The sequence below is a fragment of the Camelus dromedarius genome, chromosome 24 (genome assembly GCF_036321535.1).
Source record: "Camelus dromedarius isolate mCamDro1 chromosome 24, mCamDro1.pat, whole genome shotgun sequence".
NCBI lineage: Eukaryota > Metazoa > Chordata > Mammalia > Artiodactyla > Camelidae > Camelus > Camelus dromedarius.
In genome coordinates, this window is record NC_087459.1 from 9,874,055 (window position 1) to 9,894,653 (window position 20,599).

The 20,599-nt window shown below is 55.1% G+C and overlaps 2 protein-coding genes across 3 annotated transcripts in view; one reads left to right on the forward strand and one right to left on the reverse strand.

The window, feature by feature from the left end:
• The first annotated feature begins 708 nt into the window (after positions 1-708).
• DNASE1 (deoxyribonuclease 1) lies at positions 709-4,219 on the forward strand. The gene is made up of 9 exons (XM_031447621.2): positions 709-900; positions 1,342-1,489; positions 1,817-1,905; positions 2,084-2,167; positions 2,420-2,535; positions 2,751-2,863; positions 2,948-3,102; positions 3,538-3,634; positions 3,884-4,219. The coding sequence occupies exons 2-9, from the start codon at positions 1,343-1,345 to the stop codon at positions 3,929-3,931; spliced, it is 849 nt and encodes a 282-aa protein (XP_031303481.1). The 5' UTR covers positions 709-900; position 1,342; the 3' UTR covers positions 3,932-4,219.
• The window catches only part of TRAP1 (TNF receptor associated protein 1), a 48,561-nt gene continuing 32,124 nt past the window's right edge, over positions 4,163-20,599 (reverse strand). For both annotated transcript variants that reach the window (XM_031447620.2, XM_064478397.1), the window contains exons 6-18: positions 19,766-19,926; positions 18,778-18,887; positions 18,217-18,290; positions 17,339-17,494; positions 16,066-16,186; positions 15,529-15,598; positions 12,653-12,800; positions 10,569-10,754; positions 10,054-10,192; positions 9,420-9,505; positions 7,901-8,046; positions 4,710-4,782; positions 4,163-4,485 (exon numbers count right to left, since the gene is read on the reverse strand). In XM_031447620.2, coding sequence (XP_031303480.1) covers positions 4,384-4,485; positions 4,710-4,782; positions 7,901-8,046; positions 9,420-9,505; positions 10,054-10,192; positions 10,569-10,754; positions 12,653-12,800; positions 15,529-15,598; positions 16,066-16,186; positions 17,339-17,494; positions 18,217-18,290; positions 18,778-18,887; positions 19,766-19,926 — 1,572 coding nt within the window. In that variant the 3' untranslated portion in view covers positions 4,163-4,383. The remainder of the gene's footprint in view (positions 4,486-4,709; positions 4,783-7,900; positions 8,047-9,419; positions 9,506-10,053; positions 10,193-10,568; positions 10,755-12,652; positions 12,801-15,528; positions 15,599-16,065; positions 16,187-17,338; positions 17,495-18,216; positions 18,291-18,777; positions 18,888-19,765; positions 19,927-20,599) is intronic.

Genomic DNA, 20,599 nt, shown 5'->3' on the forward strand with positions numbered 1-20,599 from the left:
GTTTTAAGCCCCCAAGTTTGTGGTGACTTGTTACAGCAGCCACAGGAAATGAATACAAATGGGAAGGTCAAAGACTCCAAAAAGAAATGACTGGACTCGAGGCTTGGCACGGAGCCAGCTGCTGCTCATGTCCTTGTGATCTGGCCAGTTGTGTCACTTGCACCTGGGCACACAGGCTCTCCATCCACCTCAGGAAGGCTTCATGCTGCCTTGCTGGCAAGTGAGGTGGACTGCAGCCCCCAGTGCTGCATTGCACACACACCGTTGAGAGCACCTGATGTCTGCAGCCCTCATGACTGACAGATTAGGAAGCAAGGGTTGGAGTTGCTGAGAGATGGGTCCTAGGACAAAGAGCAGCCACCATGGGCTCTATTTGCAACATGGAATGTCTGGCTTTGGCCACTCGATCCAAGGTCATCTCAAGTTCTGCAGCCAGGGCCCTGCCCTCCAATGCACCTGCTCCCCATTCCAGAGAAACAGCACGTGCAAAGGACACGGAGCCTTTGGCTGTATTATTAGACTTTCTAAAACCAAATGCAAATATCATCAGGTGCCTTTCACAACAGCAAGGACCCATGCCTGTTGAAATAAACACATGCCAGCTACCCACCTGCTGGAAAAGCCACACAGGCAGTGCCATTGTTCTGCGTCCTCCAGCTGATGCCCTGAGAAAGGTCACAGATGCCCAAACCTTTAAAACCCCAGGTGAGACGAGTGTTCTCTCTGTGGGGATTTGGAACGGCAGCAGCTCTGTGTGGGAGCTCTTAGCTGTGTTTCTTAACACACTTCCCTTTATAAATTATTTTTTCTTAAAGCAGCAAAAGGAGGAAATTGATACCAAAGAGTATCAATTCGGATTCTTGGCAGAATTCCCATCATATTGTGGAAGTCAAGTTTCAGGTGAGTGTGCTTGGTGCCCCAACGGCTGTGTGACACATGGCCTGCGGAAGGTGGGCACCAGGCCCAGAAGCACCGTGGGATCCCTCTTGGTAACTATGGCCACTCTGGGGAGAGCCCTGGCCAATCCTGGCTGGGTGGATGTCTGGAGCAGGGAGGGCAGTGAGCTGGTGCCCCACCAACAGTGAGCGCCAGGGGCCTCCTAGGCTGGTGACCCTTGTGGGGCCCCCTCTGCTGGTGGGTGAGGAGTGAGAAGACCAGGGTCCGTTACTTGGTGCTTGGTGTCTGGCTCTCCGGACACTGGTGCAGGTTCTGAGGCTCGCCCTGGCCTGCTCAGCACAGCCCACAGGGCTCACCAGCCCCGCCCAGCTCTGGACTCGGGGAGGAAGCGGGTGCTGTGTCCACTACCCCCAGGCCCACGTACAAACACCCCTCCTGCTCCAGAATGAGGAGTGCCAGACTGATGGGGGTGCTGCTCGCCCTGGCTGGCCTGCTGCAGGTGGCCCTGTCCCTGAAAATAACAGCTTTCAACATCCGGACTTTTGGGGAGACCAAGATGTCCAATGCCACCCTTTCCAACTACATTGTGAAGGTAAATCCAGGCTGGCCTGTTGCCAAGGAACTCTGGGGTGCAGTGGGCTGCCTCTGACAGGCTCAGGAATACTGGGCCAGTGGTCAGTACTGGAGGTGGCTGGGGTGGGGAGGGCATCAAGAGTGTCTGGCCTTGGCTCCCGTTAGGCAGGGGGAGAGGGCCCTCGTCCATGGCTGGCAGTAGAGTCCCAGGCAAAAGCTTCTGGTTGCAGGCCAAGCAGCAATGAAAAGGCATCTGGAGAGCAGCACCTCAGCCCTGTGACTCAGAGCAGGCGGGCTCAGATACCCCGTCTGCCCCTGCTCAGCACCACTGTGGTCTCATCCCCAGATCCTGAACCGCTACGATATTGCCCTCATCCAGGAGGTCAGAGACAGCCACCTGACGGCCGTGGGGAAGCTGCTGGACAAACTTAATGCGTGGGTGACAGCAGAGGGGCACCAGGAGGCACGGGGGTGGGGCGGTGGAGGCGAGACCATCCCTTCCAGGACATTTCAGCCAGGCTCCTGGGATTTGGATGTGGGCAGGAGCCCTGCTGTAGGTGGCAGGAGGGGTCCCAGGGACCCCCTGACCAAGACGTTTGTTTCGTCACTCCAGGGATGACCCTAACACCTTTCACTATGTGGTCAGTGAGCCACTGGGACGCAACAGCTACAAGGAGCGCTACCTCTTCGTGTTCAGGTAAAGCTGCGGCCAGCTCCCCAGAGGGTGCCCACGGGGACTCTGGGTGTGTGCTCCAGGGCCCATGAGCTCCTTCCCCCGAGGCGCAGGGGCAAGAAATGGGGCCACAGAGCAGGGGTCTGAGTTGGGCTGTGCCCCCAAGGCCTCACAACCTGTGCAGAGGCAGGAGAATGTGGTGGGAGCACCATCCCCTGGACCTGGGTTTCACACAATGAGGGGGCACCCGAGCCCCAGGCTAACCGCCCTCCGCAGACCCGACCAGGTGTCCGTGCTGGACAGCTACCAGTACGACGATGGCTGCGAGTCCTGTGGGAACGACACCTTCAGCCGGGAGCCGGCCGTGGTCAAGTTCTCCTCCCCGTCCACCAGTGAGTGCTGCCGCCCGGCCCGGCCCCGCCCTTCCTGGGACTCCTTGGAAGCCCACATCTTGTGCTGTCCCCAAGCCCCTAGGGGACTGGTCTTACATTGAAGTTACTTAGGAAAATGTCCATCCATGGGGATGGTCTCATGTGGCCTCCACCCCAGCCCCTGACACACTACAGAGCATGTGTCCACACCGCTCAGCGTGACTGCATCTCCACAGAGGTCAAGGAGTTTGCCATCGTTCCCCTGCACGCGGCCCCGTCAGATGCAGTGGCTGAGATCAACTCTCTGTATGACGTCTACCTGGATGTCCGCAAGAAGTGGGACTTGGAGGTGAGGCTCCCCCCCCAGCCTTGGGCTCTGGAGGCCCTCATCCTCATCCCTGCCCCAGGCCCACCAGCTGGTGTCTCCTGGTAGGACATCATGTTGATGGGCGACTTCAACGCGGACTGCAGCTACGTCACCACCTCGCAGTGGTCATCCATCCGCCTGCGCACGAGCTCCGCCTTCCAGTGGCTGATTCCTGACTCTGCCGACACCACAGTTACATCCACGGACTGCGCCTATGACAGGTGAGCAGGGCCCAGGCCTGGCACTGAGCCTCCAGGGGGGATGAGGGTGCCCCCATGAGCAGCTTCAGAAATGGTTCCCAGACCTGACACTCACCCTCCTGAGCACAAGTCAGTTCACTTAGAAAACGGAATGAAAGGAGCAGCATTTCTTAGTTGTTGGGTGAAGCACACATGGGGACACTGGAAGGTATGCAGGTTAGTGGTGTGCAGTGTGGGGCCCGAGGGCCCAGGGTGCCCCAGGTCCCGCAGCTCAGTGTGGTGGGGACACTGAGCCAGGTCCACAGGGGCGCTTTAGAGCAGTGGGGGCACAGTGGGGCCATGGGACATTTACCAGACCAAGAGATGATCTGGGGGGACATGCTGGGCCCCAATGTTTAAGGGCACAGAGCAAGACAGTGGGCTAAGGACGACCTTCTTCCATGTCGGGTGCTGCAGGATTGTGGTTGCGGGATCTCTGCTCCAAAGTGCTGTGGTTACTAATTCGGCCGCTCGCTTTAACTTCGAATCTGCATACGGACTAAGCAACGCTATGGTAAGTGTCCTGTACACACCACAGCTTGAACAGGAGCCTGGGACACAGGAACATAGTGAGATCTGGACCCACTGCTTTTCTCATGGGCTTGAAAGAGCCACTTGCCTGTGGCTCTGGGAGCCTTTTGGTCTCCTCTTCCCAGGCAGATGGGACTGGGCCTGGGTCCAAATCTTGACCCGCCCCTAGGAGCACTGTTTGCAGAGAACTCAATGTTTGGGTATCCCTGTACTCACTGTACGTCTCCTGCAGGCCCTAGCCGTCAGCGACCATTACCCGGTGGAGGTGACGCTGAAGTGAGCCTGATGGAAGTGATCCTATCGTCACGTCCAAGTGCCGGGGATGGAGTTTAAGAAATCAGTGCCTAGTCCCAAGGGTCCCCATTCCTCCCCCTTGTGCCCCCAACCACCATGGCAGCTGGAATTTGAGGAAGGAGACGAAAGGTAGACTTTTCCTCACTACCTGCTTCCATTGTAAGCTTGGGGGTTGTGTCAGCAGAATATCTCACCACCTCAGTCTGGACAAGAAGTCTAACACTAAGAAATACCTTTTAATTTAAGTAATAAAGCTCAAAAGAGGGTGTTCTCATTGGCGGCATCCAGTCCTTCCTGTGCTCCCCTCGGCTGCCTTGCCCCACAGCAGAGGCACACGGTTCCATCTGTCCCCACTCCTGGAGGCATAACTCTGCAGGACGACCTGGGGCTTTCACGGCCCCTGGGCTGCACCCCAGAACCCGGCCAGCCCCTTGGCCTTCAGTGTCGCTCCAGGGCCTTGACCAGTAGGTGGTTCAGGCGGCTGACCATGGGTCGGGGGTCGTCGATGAGCCCCGCTGTGATCATGGCGTTCTCATAGATCTGAAAGGTAGGGCGGCAGCTCTTTAGTGGGTGAGCCACACTGGGTCCCAGGTCCAACCCAGGGACCTCACTCAAATGCAGAGAGAAGAAAGAAAAGAGCTGTTCCTTTTAAAACAGGGATTTAAAGGAAACTGAACTGTCCCACCTGAAAGGAAGAAGCTGGCTTCTGAAACTGGCAGCCTAGCGCCTCAGTTCTGCTCTTAGCGCATCTTCAGGAGACTCACCTGATCGACCAGCAGCTGGGCCAGGTCCGGCTCTCGGTCTCTCAGCTGACTGAGCTTCTTGATCAGCGTGTGCCTGCACCACAGAGACCCCCAGAGGTCAGCTCAGGGCGGGGGGCACACACTCAGCACAAGGGCCTTTAATTTTGTGTTCTAGTGACTTTTCCGAAATGTTGGGGTTATCAGAACATTCAAAACAGAGTAATAGGATGGTCCGGTATAAAAAAGTAAGGCACATAAAAATTAGAAAGGACATGTAAATGATCCGTTACAAATGATATTCCCAGAAAACCCAAGAGAATCAGTCTAAAGTTTTAATATTAGGAAATGCAATAAGTACCAAAATCAATATAAACTAAACACTACTAAGGGAGAGAAAGATGAGTTTACTGTATGAAAAGACATTTGTTAGTTCCTGGATAATTGGATCATCAATAAAGCTGAAACTTTTCCTTAAATTAATCCATACACTTAATAGGACTCCTTTACATTAAGATTTCTTTTACACCTAAAAAATTCATACAGAAAAGTAAACATGGAAGAACAGCCAGAAGGGGCTGGAGGAGGAAGTCCCAGTTGTTGAAATAGATCATATAGCTCCAGTAATTAAACAGTTAGTTCTGGAAAATGAAAAGGCACCAGCTCAGTGTAACAAAGTGGATAATGTATAAATGGCCCCATTCATACAGGAATTTCGTTAGGACCCAATAAAGACAGGATAACTGGGCAGCACCTAGGAAGCAAGTTAGATGCCTGTGTGATTACTTAGAGCAAAATAAATCCCAGAACCATCAAAGATTAAATGTAAAAAGTAAGAGCAAAAAAGTATACTGGAAGAAATGTTTTATAATCTGAAGGAGAAGGCCTCTTCAAACAAAATGTAAACCCAGAAGTCAGAAAGAAAAGAATGAGTACATAAAAACTGAATTTTTCTGCACAGGAAAAAATACCATGAATGTAGGAAACATACATCAAAATTATAAGGTATAACTTTTCATTTTTGAGAATGGCAAAAATTGGGAAGTCTGATTAAAACTGAAGGCACTGGGGACAGGCACAGAGGACAGCGGGAGTCTCTGTGGCACCCTGTCTGAGACTCAGCGATCCCTTCCCTCACAGCACTGTCCTCAGCAGCCAGCACTTCAAAAGCACAGCCTGTGTGCTGGGGGCAGGGGGGCACACACAGCCTCTGAGATCCGGGGGAACCTAAGGCAGCCGTGCTGGGGACAGAGACAGGAGGACATCTCACCATTCATGCCTTTGGTTCTTTCGAATTCTAAACCATGTGAACGTATTACCAAATTTAAAAGCAAATAAATCTGTAAAATAAGAGTCCTGCAGTAGAAATGAGCATCCTGCACAGCTACCTTATAAAACCACTTTTGTGCCAGAACTAGTTAAAGCAAGTGGGGGTCCAGTCGGCGTCCACTGCTGCCCAGGACTCACCGCTGGGAGCCGCGTGCCCATTACGCCAACCTGGACGGCTCTTTGCAGAAGCGTCTGAGCAGCCACAAGCTAATGGAAATCCAGTAATTCCATGGCTAGTAATTTGGCTCAGAAACTGGAAAAGGAACCTTCCTCCATTTCCAAGTAGTTTTAAGGAAATTTATGGTTTTAAGCAATGGAAAAAATTTATGAGAAAGTGATGGTAAACAAATTAGGTACTAAATAAAAAACAAAAATATAAGGCAAAAGTCTAAAAGAATATAGCAAACGGTACGGTGACTGTGGTGGGGGTGAGACTACGGACTTTTTCTTTTTGCTGCTTTCTGACATTTTTGGTAACATATGTCATTTCATTTAAAAAGTTATTGCTTGTATACAAAGTCAATTTCCAAAAAGAAACTGTCTCCATTTACAACAGCAACAGTTAGAAAGTGAAATCTTAAAATATCCATTGAATAAGACACATCAAAGATAAACTATAAAAAATGTACAAAAACTCTAAAGAAAACATGTTACCAAGAGATACTCATCAGAGAAAGATCAGCTGGGAGAGGAGAGATGTATGTAGTTAACTGCATGGGCCACTGGGTATCCACGTGGACTAAGATGTAACTGGACCCCCCACATCCCAGATGAGCCAGTTAGAGACAGGCTAGACCAACACAGAAGGCCAAAACTACAGCCTTTAGAAGGAGATACAGGAGAAATTCATGTCTGGCAAAGAGATTTCTTAAATAAGACCCAAAAAAGCATCTAACAAAGATGTATACATTTGATTATATTAAAATTAAGAACTTCGCACCAAAAGACATCTTTAGACAGAAGAAAAGACAAAGAAAAGATACTTGCAACTGATAAAGTATATATAAAGAACTACCTCTTTTTTTGTAAGCCCAACAGGAAAAAGAACAGTCTCAGAAAGCATGTCACAAGAAAGGCAAGCCCTTGTGGTGGTGGTTTCATAGGTGTCTAGATCTATCAAAATTCATCAAATTGTACATCTGGAATATGCGTAATTTACTGCACAGGAACTGTATCACAATAAAGGTGTTAAAAAAAAGAAAAAGAAAAAGAAAGCCAAGCCTAAAGGGTAACGCGTAGGGCCTAGGAGTCTCACACTTCGCCAGGGGAGCTGGCGCCCGCCTTCGGGGAGCAGCTGGCTTGCCCAGGCACACGCCCCAGAGAAGAACATGCACCAGGCAGGGACAAGAACGTTCAGAGCAACCTGTTCCCAACAGCCTCCAAACGGGAACCCTGGATGTCCATCAGAACAGAATAAGTAACTGCAGAGGTAGAGTCGTACCCTGAATGTGATCCCGCCGTAACATGAACTACAGCCACCCCCGTGGATGGCCTTGAGCACTGAGTGAAGTAAGTAAGGCTTCAAAGGAGACACATGCACAGGGGTCCATCTGCATGAGCTCAGAAAGAGGCGAAGCTGAGCTGGTTGTGTGACGACGCAAAAGTAGACAGTGAGGAAGCGACCGAGACAAGTCAGAACTGTGGCTCCCCCTAGGCGGTGGGACGGAATCCAAGTGGGAGGAAAATGGGAGTGTCTGGCAGCTGGCAGGGCCCAGTTTTTTTTAAACCTTATGTGGGTGTAGTTTAATGTAGTTCAGTTATGAGTGTGTTTATAAATATTTATCAACTGCACAGAAGCTTTCTGCACTTTCTGTGTGTGATAAATAAGAGAACAGCCACTCACATACAGTCGTAAATGGTTACCTGGCAGAAGCCAGCAGCCTCACCTGGGGTTGATCTCCAGCGTGGGCTGCAGCAGCTGAGCACGCTCCTCCTGGGTCTTGGCCAGCTGCCGCATGCGCAGGAAGTGCCGCGCGGCCCCCATCTCCAGCACAGTGATCATAGCAGGGTGGGTGTCCAGTCGAAGAGTCACCTACAGGCAAGGCGGGGATTGAGGGAGGCCTGGGGGTGGGGGGCCCTGGCAGGGTGTTGACCACATTATGAAGCATCGCCAGAGGACAAGGCAGGAGAACGCAGGTCTTCAGGGACGTAACCTCGCAGGCCTCAGCCAGCGATGCCCCTCCCTCCTGATCACCCAGTAAGGGAAAGGGAGCCAAACTGCATCCTGGTTAGGAACTCCCTCGTCTCCTCTCCCTCAAAGCCACCAATTTCTACCATATCAGTTCCCGCCCAACGTCCATCCTGCCTGGTGTTATCTGCCATTCTCTCCTCCACAGGGGCCCCTGCCAAGTCCTCCAGTGACTAAGACCCACCAGGACTAGCCGCCCCATTTCCCCAGCTCTGTCTGCCTCAACCCCGTCCATCCTTCCTGCAGACAATGCTCTCACCCACCCTCTCCCTGTGGCTCCCTCTGGTCTTTATTTTATCAAATACACCTTTTCCCAATGCACAAATGTTCACAACCAGATCTCTGTGAGCAGGCCTGCCTTCCCCTCCTCCCACCCTGCAGGCTTCGGGCCTCCGGGCTCACAGCACAGACTCCGCACAGCTGCTCCTGTCCTGGCAGCACAGCACGGACCCAGCCCCACAGCCTCCCTGCTGTGTGACCTCGGGAAGTGCTCTACCTCGTTTCCCTCACAGGACTCAGACAATAATTCCACCTACCTCCTAGGTCACCTTAAATGAGTTACCGTTGTCAAATAGACACAACACGTGTGCTACATGAAGAAATCCCAGCTGCATGCCTGGCTCCCTCAGAGTCCCACAACGACCTCCTGTAGCGCCCCCAGTCCGCCCTCCTCTGCTCTTGGCCATTCCTGCCCTGCACACCTGCCTATACCTTGGGGCCACCCCTGAACATGTCCCTCAGCCAATGACTCCTGTTCTTTGGTGACTGTCTTTCTCTTGCAGCTCTGAGCTGGACTGGTGGGTTCCTAGCTCATTAAATAAAGCCCACCCAGGTCCCCGTGTCCACCAGGCCCTCATGTCCTCTAGACCGGGACCAGGATGGTCCTGGAGAGGCCAGCCTGGGACACTTCTTCTCTGTTTCCACCTGCCCACCAGGCCCTCAGCTGCTCACCTTCCACTTTCTTGGTTCCCACTTGCTCTACAAAGTGGAGGGACGGGCGGCAGAGCTTGCCTGCCCTGCCTCAGCAACACCCGGGCCATGTGTGGCCACACGCACAGAAGCACCAGCAATAAGCCTGGTCTCCACCTCACACCACAGCTTCAACCACCACCGGGAGAACACCCACCAGGCCCGCAGCCCAGAACCGGCAGGCCTGCCAGCATGTGCTTGCCAAGGGCCACGGCAGCCGGGGGGTCCCCGTCCCTGGGAGGCCTCACCTTCACGTTGGTGACACGGGACCCCAGTGCATTCCTCATCCAGGCCATCAGGTCCTCTGTTTCCTTCTCTGACAGGTGGTCACCAGCTACAGGGGAGCAGAAGGGAGTGAGCTCAGAGGTCATCTCCACAGCTCCCTTCCCTCAGGCTCCCACTGGGGCCTGAAATGTCAACACTCCAACACCAACTTCCCAGCAGGCTCCCTCCACCCCTGCCGGCCACCGGCACAAAGATAGAAGCTACCAAAACACTCTTCATCTAAAATTAAGCAGATAAAATGGGACCTCAGAGAGGACGCTTTTGGTTGCCTGAGGCCCATGGAACTGTTAGGGCTTTAACACTTCCGATTCTCTTAGGAAGCTTGGTCACTCTGAGGGGCAAGCTGGAAGGAGCACTGGAGAGACCCTGGGATGTAAACAGGGAGACACTTCTCTGTAATCATTACAATGTTCCCAAACAGCTTCTTCCATACAGGCTGGTGGCCTAGACACACACGAGAAAAGAAAACCCCCAGAACCCACTGTTGGAGGACAGAAGAGGCCCTGCAGCGAAGTGCCAGCTCCCTGCCCACCCGGCGTCACCTGCCTCCCTGGCCACCGCCCACCCTGTGCCCGAAGAGAAGGGAAGCGAGCCCACCTGGGGAGCCGTCCTCAAACTTCTCCTCCTTGTAGTGGTCGACGACGATGTCCGTCTCCACGGAGATCAGCTTCTTCTTGTCAAACTCACGAAGGTGCAGCAAGGTCAGCTCATCAAACTGCTCATAGCAGAACAGAACCTGCGAGGCCCCAGACCGCGCCCATCAGGCCGGGGGAAGTCTCAGCCCGAGACGGGACCACTAGGGGGCCTTGTGGATAAGGAGGTTCACAGACGGTTCTGGGGGAGACTCTGGCTATGTCTTAGCAGTAGAAAGAGTGCCGCTGTTTAAAGAGAAATCCCGTCACCTCCCAGAGAGACGTGAACTAGCAGCCTCCGTGCCCTGGACGCTGGCTCGCAGTGCTTGGGCCTCTGGGTCCTGGGCACATTCAGCCATTTCCCATGAGCACGGGACCCTCCCTCGGTGCTCAGACACCTTTACCCTCCGACCTTGCCCGAGGGGAGGACAAGTGCAGGGAGGCCTGGTCGAGGCCGAGCCTGCCCCTTGGCTCACCCACCTCCGTGTTTTTCCGCTTCATGGCCTCGTAGTAGGGCGAATGCTCAGCCAGGTGCCGGTTGGGGGCACACAGGTAGTAGATGTTGCGGGTGCCGGCCTGCATGCGGCTCGCGTAGTCCGGGAGACTGGTCAGCTGGCCCTCGGGCAGCGCCGATGACTCATACCGCAGCAGCTTTGCGATGTTCTCCTGCAGACGCACAGAAGCTGGGTCACTGCTTGTTCCAGGTCCTGCCTCTGAAAGTCTCCGGACTCTGGACTTCAGAAGCCTCCGGTGGAGGGAGGAAAGGCACTGGCTGGCCTCACACCCACCCAGTGGGCCCCCATGTCCTGCAGCCGAGGCAGCTCCTGCAGAAGCCTGGCCGGGGTTGGCATTCTGGGCTGGCTCAAGCCCTGGGAGCTCTCGTGCTGTCCGTTGGGTCCCACGTCCTAAGTTCAGGGGACCTTGGAGAGCACCTTCCACCCCAGGGGACCCAGGGCCTCATCAAGAGGGGCTTTCCGGGTGACCCGCGTGCACTGTCCCAGGAGTGGTCACCCTGTTGTGCGCAGCCCACTCCTGGACCCAGCATCCTCCCTCTGTCCTGAATCACAGAGTGCCTCTCAGCCAACAGGGGACAGGGGTGTGAAGCCCACACTTGCCAGCCCTCCTCACAGCCCGAGGATGAGTCCTAGCCCAGGGGGTGCAAGCGAGAGTAGGGTGTATGACTAAGAGAACAGGCCCTGAAAGGAGGGACTTGTCCGTCCCTCCTGTCAGCTGAGATGCAGGTGTGGCCACTAACGGCCTCGGGACTCCAGGAGGGAGCCACTTGTGAGGCTGGGGGAGCAGCAGGGGCCTGGCTCCCTGGGGCCACCATTCTGGACGTGACCTGACACACTCTGCCTCACCTACCCCACCAACTCACCTCCGACAGCCCCAGCATAGACAAGCAGTGGGGACACGGGGAGACGGGGGAGGGCCAGGCCCAGGTGGAGGAGTGACATGGTGGGGATGAAAAGTGGACAGACAAGCAAGAACAAGGATCTGGGAGCCCCCGGCTCTAGCTTCATACGCAAAGCTTGCGCTTCATGCACGTGATGGGTCCTCATTAACAAACCAAGTACGCTGACTGACTGACTGACCGAGGGAGTGACTGACTGAGGGGTGATCTGTAAAGCATGGAGAAGAGCCCCTGGCAGGCCGTTATCTACAGACACGACAGAGCAGGTGGAGTCTCAGCGCTGACAGCCAGGAGGGAGGAGGCCTGGGAAGAGCAAGCCAATGTCCAGGCCCCCAGGCCCCCTCACCACCGCCTGCAGAGCCGCGTCCTGGGGCCCCAGACGGTTGGTCATCCTCCGTCCCCGCTGCTGCTCTGGAAAACTCTGACACTGGGAGTGACCGCTTAGTGGGGATGAGTGTCCTTTTGAGGTGACAGAAATGTTCTGGAACTAGGTGGTGGAGGCCATACAACCAGTGACCGTACTCAGTGTTGCTAAATTGTTCACTTTAAAAGGTAGATTTTAGGGGGAGGGTGTAGCTCAGTGGTAGAGCACATGCTCAGAATGCACAGGGTCCTGGGTTCAATCCCCAGTACCTCTGTTTAAAAAAACAATTAAAACGTAGATTGTACGGTATGAGAATTACAACTTAAAAACAGCCAGAAAATGATCGTGGAACAATCGTATAGTCTTTACGTAACTGCACAGGTGACTGAGATCTGGCTCCAGCAGCAGTGCTGAAGAATTTCTACCAAGTGCACCGAGGACACACCTGCACTCCCCACCCCACGAACCAGGTGCCTCGCCCCATCTCACCTTCTGTGATCTCCCAAGCCTCCCAGACCCTCATGGGAGGAGACGCCTCATGCCTGTTCCCCTCTGGCCCTGGGCCGGGGCCCTGGAGGAGGGGAGCCTGTGCTCCTGTGCACGCTGGGTCTGCTGGGGCCAACCTGCGGGGTCCAGAGGCCAAAGAGGCTTCCTGACCCCAGAAGTGGTGATGGGGTGCCTGGGGGTGCCCTCGTCATGTCCTGGGAAGCCCAGGTTTCTGGTCTCCTGCAGCTTCCTCCACAGCTCAAGGCAGCGCAGAGAAAGGCCCGGACACCTAGACCCTACCTTGACCTCCTGCTCGGCCGTGGTCACGATGCCCTCCCTCATGAACAAGCCGTAATCTTCAAAGAACTTGGCATATTTTTCAGTGTCCTTTTTACTCTGGTCAATGAAGAATTTTATTAGCCTCTGCTGTAGAACGCCCTGGAGTTTCCTACAGAACAGAAAGGCATTTATCACGAACAAGCAACTTTCTTAAAAAACATAACCAGAAGGATAAGAAAAACCATTCGGCCCCACTAATAATCAGGGAAGTGACGACACAGACCACTGTGGCCAAACTACAGAAGATGAAGCAGAAGGAAGGGTGATCCCTGGCTAACACGGGATAAGGAGACAAGAGCCCCCTACAGGCAGGAATTTGAGCTCACACACACACCCCGCCCCGCCACCCAACCAGGGCAACAAATGGTCAGCTTGGATGATTCTAAGATTACACCCTCACGAGTCACCAAGATGAATGGACCGTGATTTTCACTAAGCACAGAAAACAGAAAACAATTATGTCCAACAGGAGACAGAAGGTTGAAATGAATGATAAAAAAACTACACAGACATTAAAAATCAATCCTCTAATGACACGATCCTAATGACATGAGAAAGAGCCTGTGTTGGAAGAAAAACCGGAAGAATCCCAACATGGATGAGCCACAGTGCACGTGCAGTACAGCTGTGCGAGGACCACGTGTACTGCTTGCTACACGGTATAGTTTTCCATGCGGACCAATGCTGTGCAAGCAAAGTGACCACTTCAGCTCGGGTCTGTACGGGGTATTCTACGTGTGCACTAAAATTATACAAAACGGGTTTTGTGCATCAGGGTGTTTTCCACAAGATTATATGATGGCATAAAATTACAAGCAATTTTATTGCTGAGATTAGGGGTATTTTTATTTCGTTAATAATCTGACTTCCCTTTAAAAAAGTACAATTACCATATATTTCCTTAATGACCCAGGGGAGGGGAACAATAATGGTTAGCATTCATTTAAGCTTTTCTCTTCCACTCCCACCCTGAATAGCTCAGTCCTTCAGCCATAGGGCGGAGTGGGACCGGGTAGCGCCCATCTGTGGTGGGGGAGTCACGGCAGCTAGGATGGGACGGGGAGGGTGTCTGTGCAGCAGGTCTGGGGTGCCTGGCGTGGAGTGTCAGAGCCCAAGGACCCCAGAAGAGGAGATCCAGGCTGCGGACAGTGAGAAGCTGTCAGAAACTCTGGCAGACACCCCCTTAGCAGGCAGCCCACTGTGTGGAGTCAGGGCCAAAGCAGGTGAAGGGAGGATCCAAGCTGGGGGAGGGCAGCGGCAATGGCTGACGGGTTGCGTGGAGGGGACTGGTCAGAGGGAGACACACAAAGGACAACGAGGGGCAGGTTTCGTTGCAAAGGAAGCAAGTCTGGGAAGGAGCAAGATGGAGGCGGTGCTGGTTGGTATTGGGTGAACTCAATAGATACAGACGTGCTCCGAGCATGACAGGGAAGGGTCAAAGGGCAGAGGAGTCAGCCTGAGCAGGCTCCCACTATATCGGGGACAGTCTGGGCATCAAAATAAACAATGACAATGGATTATAACCCACTGAATAAAACTGCAAATCAATTCATGTAAATAAGTTACAGATACAGGTACCAAGAAACGCACATACATGTTATAAGAAATAAATATGCTGGAAGTTTGACGAAGCAACAAACCACCAACCACACAGAGGTATTAATTACAAAGGGGAAAAGAGAAACTTCACACGTGAAGGCTGTGTCACCGTGGTCGAAGTCGCGCCCACCTGACAGGAGGCAGCAGCACTGGGCTGTTCCCGCACCGCAGCCCGCGGGAGCCTCACGGCACACGCCGAGGGCCAGTCTACACAGCAGAGGCCTCCGGGTCATGAAAGTTGGGGAAAAGACTGCGGAACTCGGTCAGCCAGCCTCCAGGAGCCAGAGACGCAGCAATAAAGGCGGGTGTGACCCTGGACTGGACCCCTTCCTCCACAGGACACGCCGGCCCGAGTGCAGACGGGCACGGGCCTGAGGGTGAGACTCCCTGACCGCCGGCCACATGGGAGCAGGGAGGAGGCCCTCTGTGTTCTCGGGGAAGACACCCTAAGATATCTGGGGACCATGGGCACAGGGTGGGCACCTTACTCTCAAAGGGTTCAGGGCAAAAAACGTACTTTGGATCATGTTTCTACCCTTTCTCTAAGTTTCTGATTCTTTTAGGTTCTTTCAAAGATTTCATTTAAGGCTGACTCTGTGGTCCAGATAAATGCTCAGACCAACAGCCTGGCCCTGAAAACCACAAACGGCCAAGTGGTCGACTGGCCGGACACACCTCCGCCCACAGCCTCGGGTCCCACCTGCCGTCTGGGTCAGCCCACAGAGCACATGGCTGAGGTCAGAAAATGTGGGTTCAAATACAAGTTTGCTCACTGATGGGTGTGACCTCTCTAACTCAGTTTCCGCAACTATGACATGGAGGCGCAGCGGCTCCCACCTCCAAGGATGACACGGGTTGCATGTGAAGGGCTCGGCAGACAATCAGAATGGGGAGAGGAGAGCTTTGGCCACCCCAGCTCACGCGGACTGAAGAGCAACATCTTCAGGAGAGAGGCAGGCGCCCTGCCTCCTCCACACTGTCAGTGGTCTTCCAGGCCCGAGCTCAGGCGTTCTCCTGGCTCTGGGGTTTCCTTTGCCTTGTCCGTCCAGGGACAGCTGGCCTGGACTCCCTCCTGCCATGGCCACTCGGGGACTGGGTGGCAGGGATTGGCCAAAGGAGGGAATGCCCCCTGGCACCAGCAACAATTTTCCTCAGTGTCAGTCTCCAAACCCCTCTTCTAAAAGCATGAAGTAAAGCCTGGGGGCAAAGCACACACGGCCGAGTACAGCCCCGCTCACCTGATGAGCGCGCTCTCCTGCAGGAGCTCCCGGCTCAGGTTCAGGGGGATGTCCTCGCTGTCCACCACACCTGCGACACACAGGCCCGTCAAGAAATCAGAACATGTGTGGGCAAGAGGGGAGGACACTCGGCGGGGGGCACAGCTCCCCGGCCCCTCGCCGTCCTGCCAATGTCCCAGGATTCACACAGAGCCCAGGTCACGACTATATGATCAGAAGAAAAGCAGGTAAGGTGGGCAAGCCTTTGCCAGGACAAGTTTACAATTTCAGCATCAGCTGGATGCTCTGAAAACCACCTCCTGGGTTTTCCATTCAGATTCACAAACACATCATGGATCAATCAACCAAGACTAGCGCGTGGAGGCAGGAAGCTCCCTGGAAGGCTCTGCGCTGCCTCCCAGGGCTGTGGGCGAGGATGCCAGCTCATCAAAGATGAGCCCTGCCTAACGACAGCACATCCCAGGTGGGGAGCTGCTCCTGGGCCCAGGGCCACAGGGCCTTGGCCCACACGGCACGGCACAGACGCCAGCCTGGTACCTCGAATGAAGCGCAGCCATGCGGGCAGGACGTTGGTGGCCTTGGTCTGGATCAGGACCTTGCGGCTGTACAGCGAGACGCTGGAGCCCAGCTCCCGGCTCACATCAAACATGGATGGTTTCTGTAGGCGAGGAAAGGGCAGTGTCAGGTGGCCACAGCAGAAATCTGAGACGGCCTCACTAGGAGGCAGAGCCTACAAGGTCACTGGTGGGGACCCCTTTCCTAGAGGCCACCTGGACTGGGAGATCTGAGGCGGGGAGTCCCGAGAAGGAGGGGCCAGGAACCCGCCGTGTCTGTCTGTTCAAAAGCCCAGAGAGGCCCTGGGAGGACCCCCACACCATGGCTCTGGGCAGCTGCTGCCCCCCATAAAAACGATGACCTGCATGTTTCTGTGAACAGAGCCAAACCTGCTGGGGGTCAGGGGTCAGCAAACTAGAGCCCGTGGATTTGTGTAGCCTAGAATGGCTTTTCAATTTTTCAATGATTGAAGGAAAAGGCACGAAAGAGCGTTTCACGATCTGTGAAAAATATGTGAAATCCAAATTCCAGTGTCTACAGCTTCCTGGGCCCTGGCCACATGCACCTGTCCCGCACGATCAGCCCCAAGCTTTCCACACCACGGCGGAGCCCTAGGTGCTCACCGCATGCACTTCTCAGAAACGTCCGCCAACCCTGCTCTAAACCAGTGCCTCACATGCTGCCGTCTGCACACACATCACCTCAGCATCTTGTTAAGATGAAAACTGACCCAGGAGGCCCCACGCGGGGCGCGGGGCTCCGCATTCCCAACAAGCCCAGGGGATGCTGGTGCTGCGCCTGCGGAGCACACGCATGGGGAGGGCAGAACAGAACTTCTTGAAGTGGGTAACGGGCAGGGAGCTAAGAGGGCCGCAGGCAAGTAAAGCCAGGAGACCGGGTTCAGCCTCTGAGCAGGCTTCTCTGTTGCAGATGCAGCAGGGCCTCTGCGGGGCTGTGTGAGCCAGGAAGTTTTAGGGGCCAAGTGGAAGGAGGAGGGATGACGTGCGGCCTGGAGACAGGAAGCCCACAGGCACCCTGAGCCCATGTCCATCCACAAAGCCCAGGCCTGCTGGCCGAACATCTCTGTTCAGCACCCCTCACTTTAAACTCTGTTTACCCGTCCAGAGGAATAGGATTTCCTTTCATTCTGATGCTGCCAAGGTCATTTTTGTGAAGTCTGTGCTGAAGGGGAAGCCCACTGATGCCTAAGCCCAGGGAGCAGCAGACGACCCCCGCGAGCCGGTGCCCGGCTCACCGTCTCCGGCACGTAGAAGATGCTGCGGATGTTGAGGGGCGCGTCCGTCTTGTAGTGCAGGGTGTAGCGGGGCTTGTCATGTGCCTGAGCGATGTAGCGGTAGAACTCCTCATGCTGTCCCTCGCCCACGTCCTTGGGGTCCATCATCCAGACGGCCTGGAAGGGGAGATGGGCAGGGACCTCACGTTTCAAACGCAACCTTCCGACAACACGTGGGGCTGACAAGTGGGGCTCGTGGAGCCTGGGGTGGCGTGGGCGACCCCTGGACCCCCGAGGACCTGCCTCCTGGACCCTCCAACTCCGCCCCGCTGACTCCAGCTCTGGACAAGTACACATACAAGCGCCTGTCCCCACCAGCATCAGGAGGACACAGGCGGATTGGGAGGGAGAGTCTGGACAAGCCTGCACGGCAGCAGGTGAGTGGCTAAAGAACACAGCCCAGCTGCACGATGGGAAATCAGTCATGAAAAGGAAATGCCACAACCAGCACTAATCCTAAAAACATGGTAAGAAGCTGGACACAAAAGGCCACACAGAGTTTGACTCCACTTCTATGAAATGTCCAGAAAAGGCCAGTCCAGAAAGTGGACTGTGGTTGCCAGGGCTGAGGGACGGGAAGGGGAGCGACTGCTCATGGGCGCTGGGTTTCTTTCTAGGGGGATGAATGCTCTGGAATTGACTGTGGTGACAGCAGCATGACCGTGAACACACCCAGGAACACAGCATGCACCGTAAAAGGGCGAACTGTACAGTGGGTGACACCAATGCCTCGGGATGGGGTTGGGCAGTGGGGGACCCCCGTCTCATCCCTGCCTGGCCGGCCCAACGCGGACCAGTTGCTCTCCACGGCCGCCTCAGCCCGAGCCCCAGGGCCTCACCTGCAGGGTGTTAATGCGCCTCCCGTTCAGGTACAAGGGGAAGCTGACAAAGTTGCTGTACTTTGTCACCACATCTGGAAGACACAGGAGAGAGACAATGAACACAGGAAGCTTCTGGAGACGACAGCTCTGGAAGGCGCTGCAGGGGTCAGCGCTCTGGGGAGGCCGTGTGCATGCCCTGCACACTCTGGGGGAGCAGAACACACACCCCAGGCCACCGAGAGACATGACGCCTTCTTGGCAGCATAAACAGAGGCTCACGGGCCAACGGGGAAGTGCTGCGCACACCTGGTGGTCTCCAGTGTCCAGACACGGGCAGAGAAAACCACCAGGCAGGCGCACCTGCGTCTCACACAGGCAGACGACGGAGAAGCCGCGTCACCACCGACTGTAGAAGATGGCGCCCCTCGAACGGCGGAGGGGAAACCTGACTGAGCTGCAGGCCCAGCCCCATGTCACTCACTCCCCGGCCCCCTTTCCCTGGTGGAATGTCCTAGAACGCGCCAGCAAGAGGCACGGCGCCGCCTGCACCCATGTCCCCAGAGGCCCGGCCCCGCTCACCTCGCACCCGGGCCTCGCTGGCAAACTGGCTGCTATCGGCCTTGAGATGGATGATGATCTTGGTCCCAGTTCTCACTCCGGAGGCTTCAGCAATTTCAAACACCCCGGAGCTAAGACACGGGCAAGGGACAGTGAGCTCCACCGTCAGCACTGAAAGATCCAGCTCGACAGGACTTGTGGTCGAAAGGAAGCCAGAGTGTGGCTGCTTCGAGCCTGCTGAGCCCCTGGGCCACCATCTCGCTGCCAGGGACAGTCCTGCTCGGCTGCAGGGCTCCCCCATGTGCGCCAGACCCCAGGGAGACGCCTGCCTCCAGGGCCAACCCCACGCGCCTCTGAACCTCTGCCCGAGGCCAGGCGCCCTCACACGCACAGCAGCACAAGAGCAGGGCCTGCTCCATCCCTTGGCCCAAGTTTACTTTGGGCACTGTGGCTGCAGAGAACGAAACAGAGAAACTGCTCTGACTGAGGGTGATGGGCCGCGCCTCTGCCGGGCCCCCTCTCGCCTGTGCTGCTGGAACCACAGTGGCAGATGGAAGACTCGGTTGGGAAAGCAGGATTCAGAAATGACGTTCTGGGGCCCCTGAGATACATGTTGAAATGAGGCTCTGGTATTATCCTCCTCAAACTGTCTCAAGAAGCTCCTGGAACACCCTCCTGGTCAGCCTGTGAGGTAGGCCCAGGGCACAATGGGGACCAAGTGGGCCCTTCCGAGCAGAGATGCCTCAGGCCTGTGGTGGCAGGGAGGCCAAGGGGTCAGAACAAGCCTCAGGGAACAAAGTCAGGGGGTTACAGAGCAGGGGACCCACATGGGCATGCAGCCCCTGGAGCAAAAGGAGTAATTGCTCCCCGAGTGTCAATCCTGGGGAGGACAGCCGGCGTTTGCTGAGGAGAGGAGTCGACTCTTCCTGAACCCCGCTCTGGCATCACCTGGGACACCTGTCTTGGCAGCCCTGGGGCACAGGTGACATGGGGACCATCGCTTACTCACCCATCTGAAAGCCACTGGTACCCGGGGCTGCCAGCATCCACTGAGCGGGAATAGACCTCGACTCTGTCGGCCACCATGAAAGCCGAGTAGAAACCCACTCCGAACTGGCCGATGATCTTGCTGCTGGCCTCTGCCTGGCTCTGCAGTGCGTCCAGAAAGGCCTGGGGTGGTGAAAGCCAGTCATGGGGGTGGCCCTTCCCAAGACCCAACATCTCCAGCCCCGTGTCTGTTCCTCCAGGGCAGGCTCAGACCATGTTTAATCTTCACGACAACCCCGTGCTTCCCACCCACTTTCCACGCAGGGGACCTGGCCCAGAGCGGGGAAGGGAGGCCCGATGATCCTGGCTAGCAGCAGTGCCTTGGCCACGGTGGCCCCGACATCAGGGAGACTCCTGAATGTGTCCCCTAGATTCGTGGGAGACAGTACACACCAAAGCCAGGCTTCTTTGTGGCAGCACAAGACACTCAGTTGTTGGAACTCACACAAGCAAAGTTCCTAAGATTAAAAATTCAGTAAAATGCGCACAGTCGTTGCTGTGAACACTGTCAATAGATGGTCTGCAGCGATGGAACGCTGTACGTGGCCCAACATGGTGCTGCTGACCAGACCACATTTGGCTCCCAAGGACCTGAGCTGTGGCTTGTGTGACCGAGGGGCCAGTACATCTTAATTGTGTTGTATTTAATTTTAATTAATTTAAATTCAAACAGCCACATGCTAGCGGCTACTGATGTGACAGCACAGATTCCCTCGATAGAAACACAGCCAAAAATGTAACGGGGGTGGGAAACAGTCACGGTAAGTCGTTTTTTGAAAGAAGAAATTCTGTAAAT

What these genes read in the sequence shown, in the direction of transcription:
- DNASE1 (XM_031447621.2), top strand. Translation starts at nt 1,343, where the DNA reads ATGAGGAGTGCCAGACTGATGGGGGTGCTGCTCGCCCTGGCTGGCCTG. An exon ending in CGCTACCTCTTCGTGTTCAG is followed by an intron (nt 2,168 to 2,419) that starts GTAAAGCTGCGG and finishes CGCCCTCCGCAG; the next exon opens with ACCCGACCAGGTGTCCGTGC. An exon ending in GCAAGAAGTGGGACTTGGAG is followed by an intron (nt 2,864 to 2,947) that starts GTGAGGCTCCCC and finishes GTCTCCTGGTAG; the next exon opens with GACATCATGTTGATGGGCGA.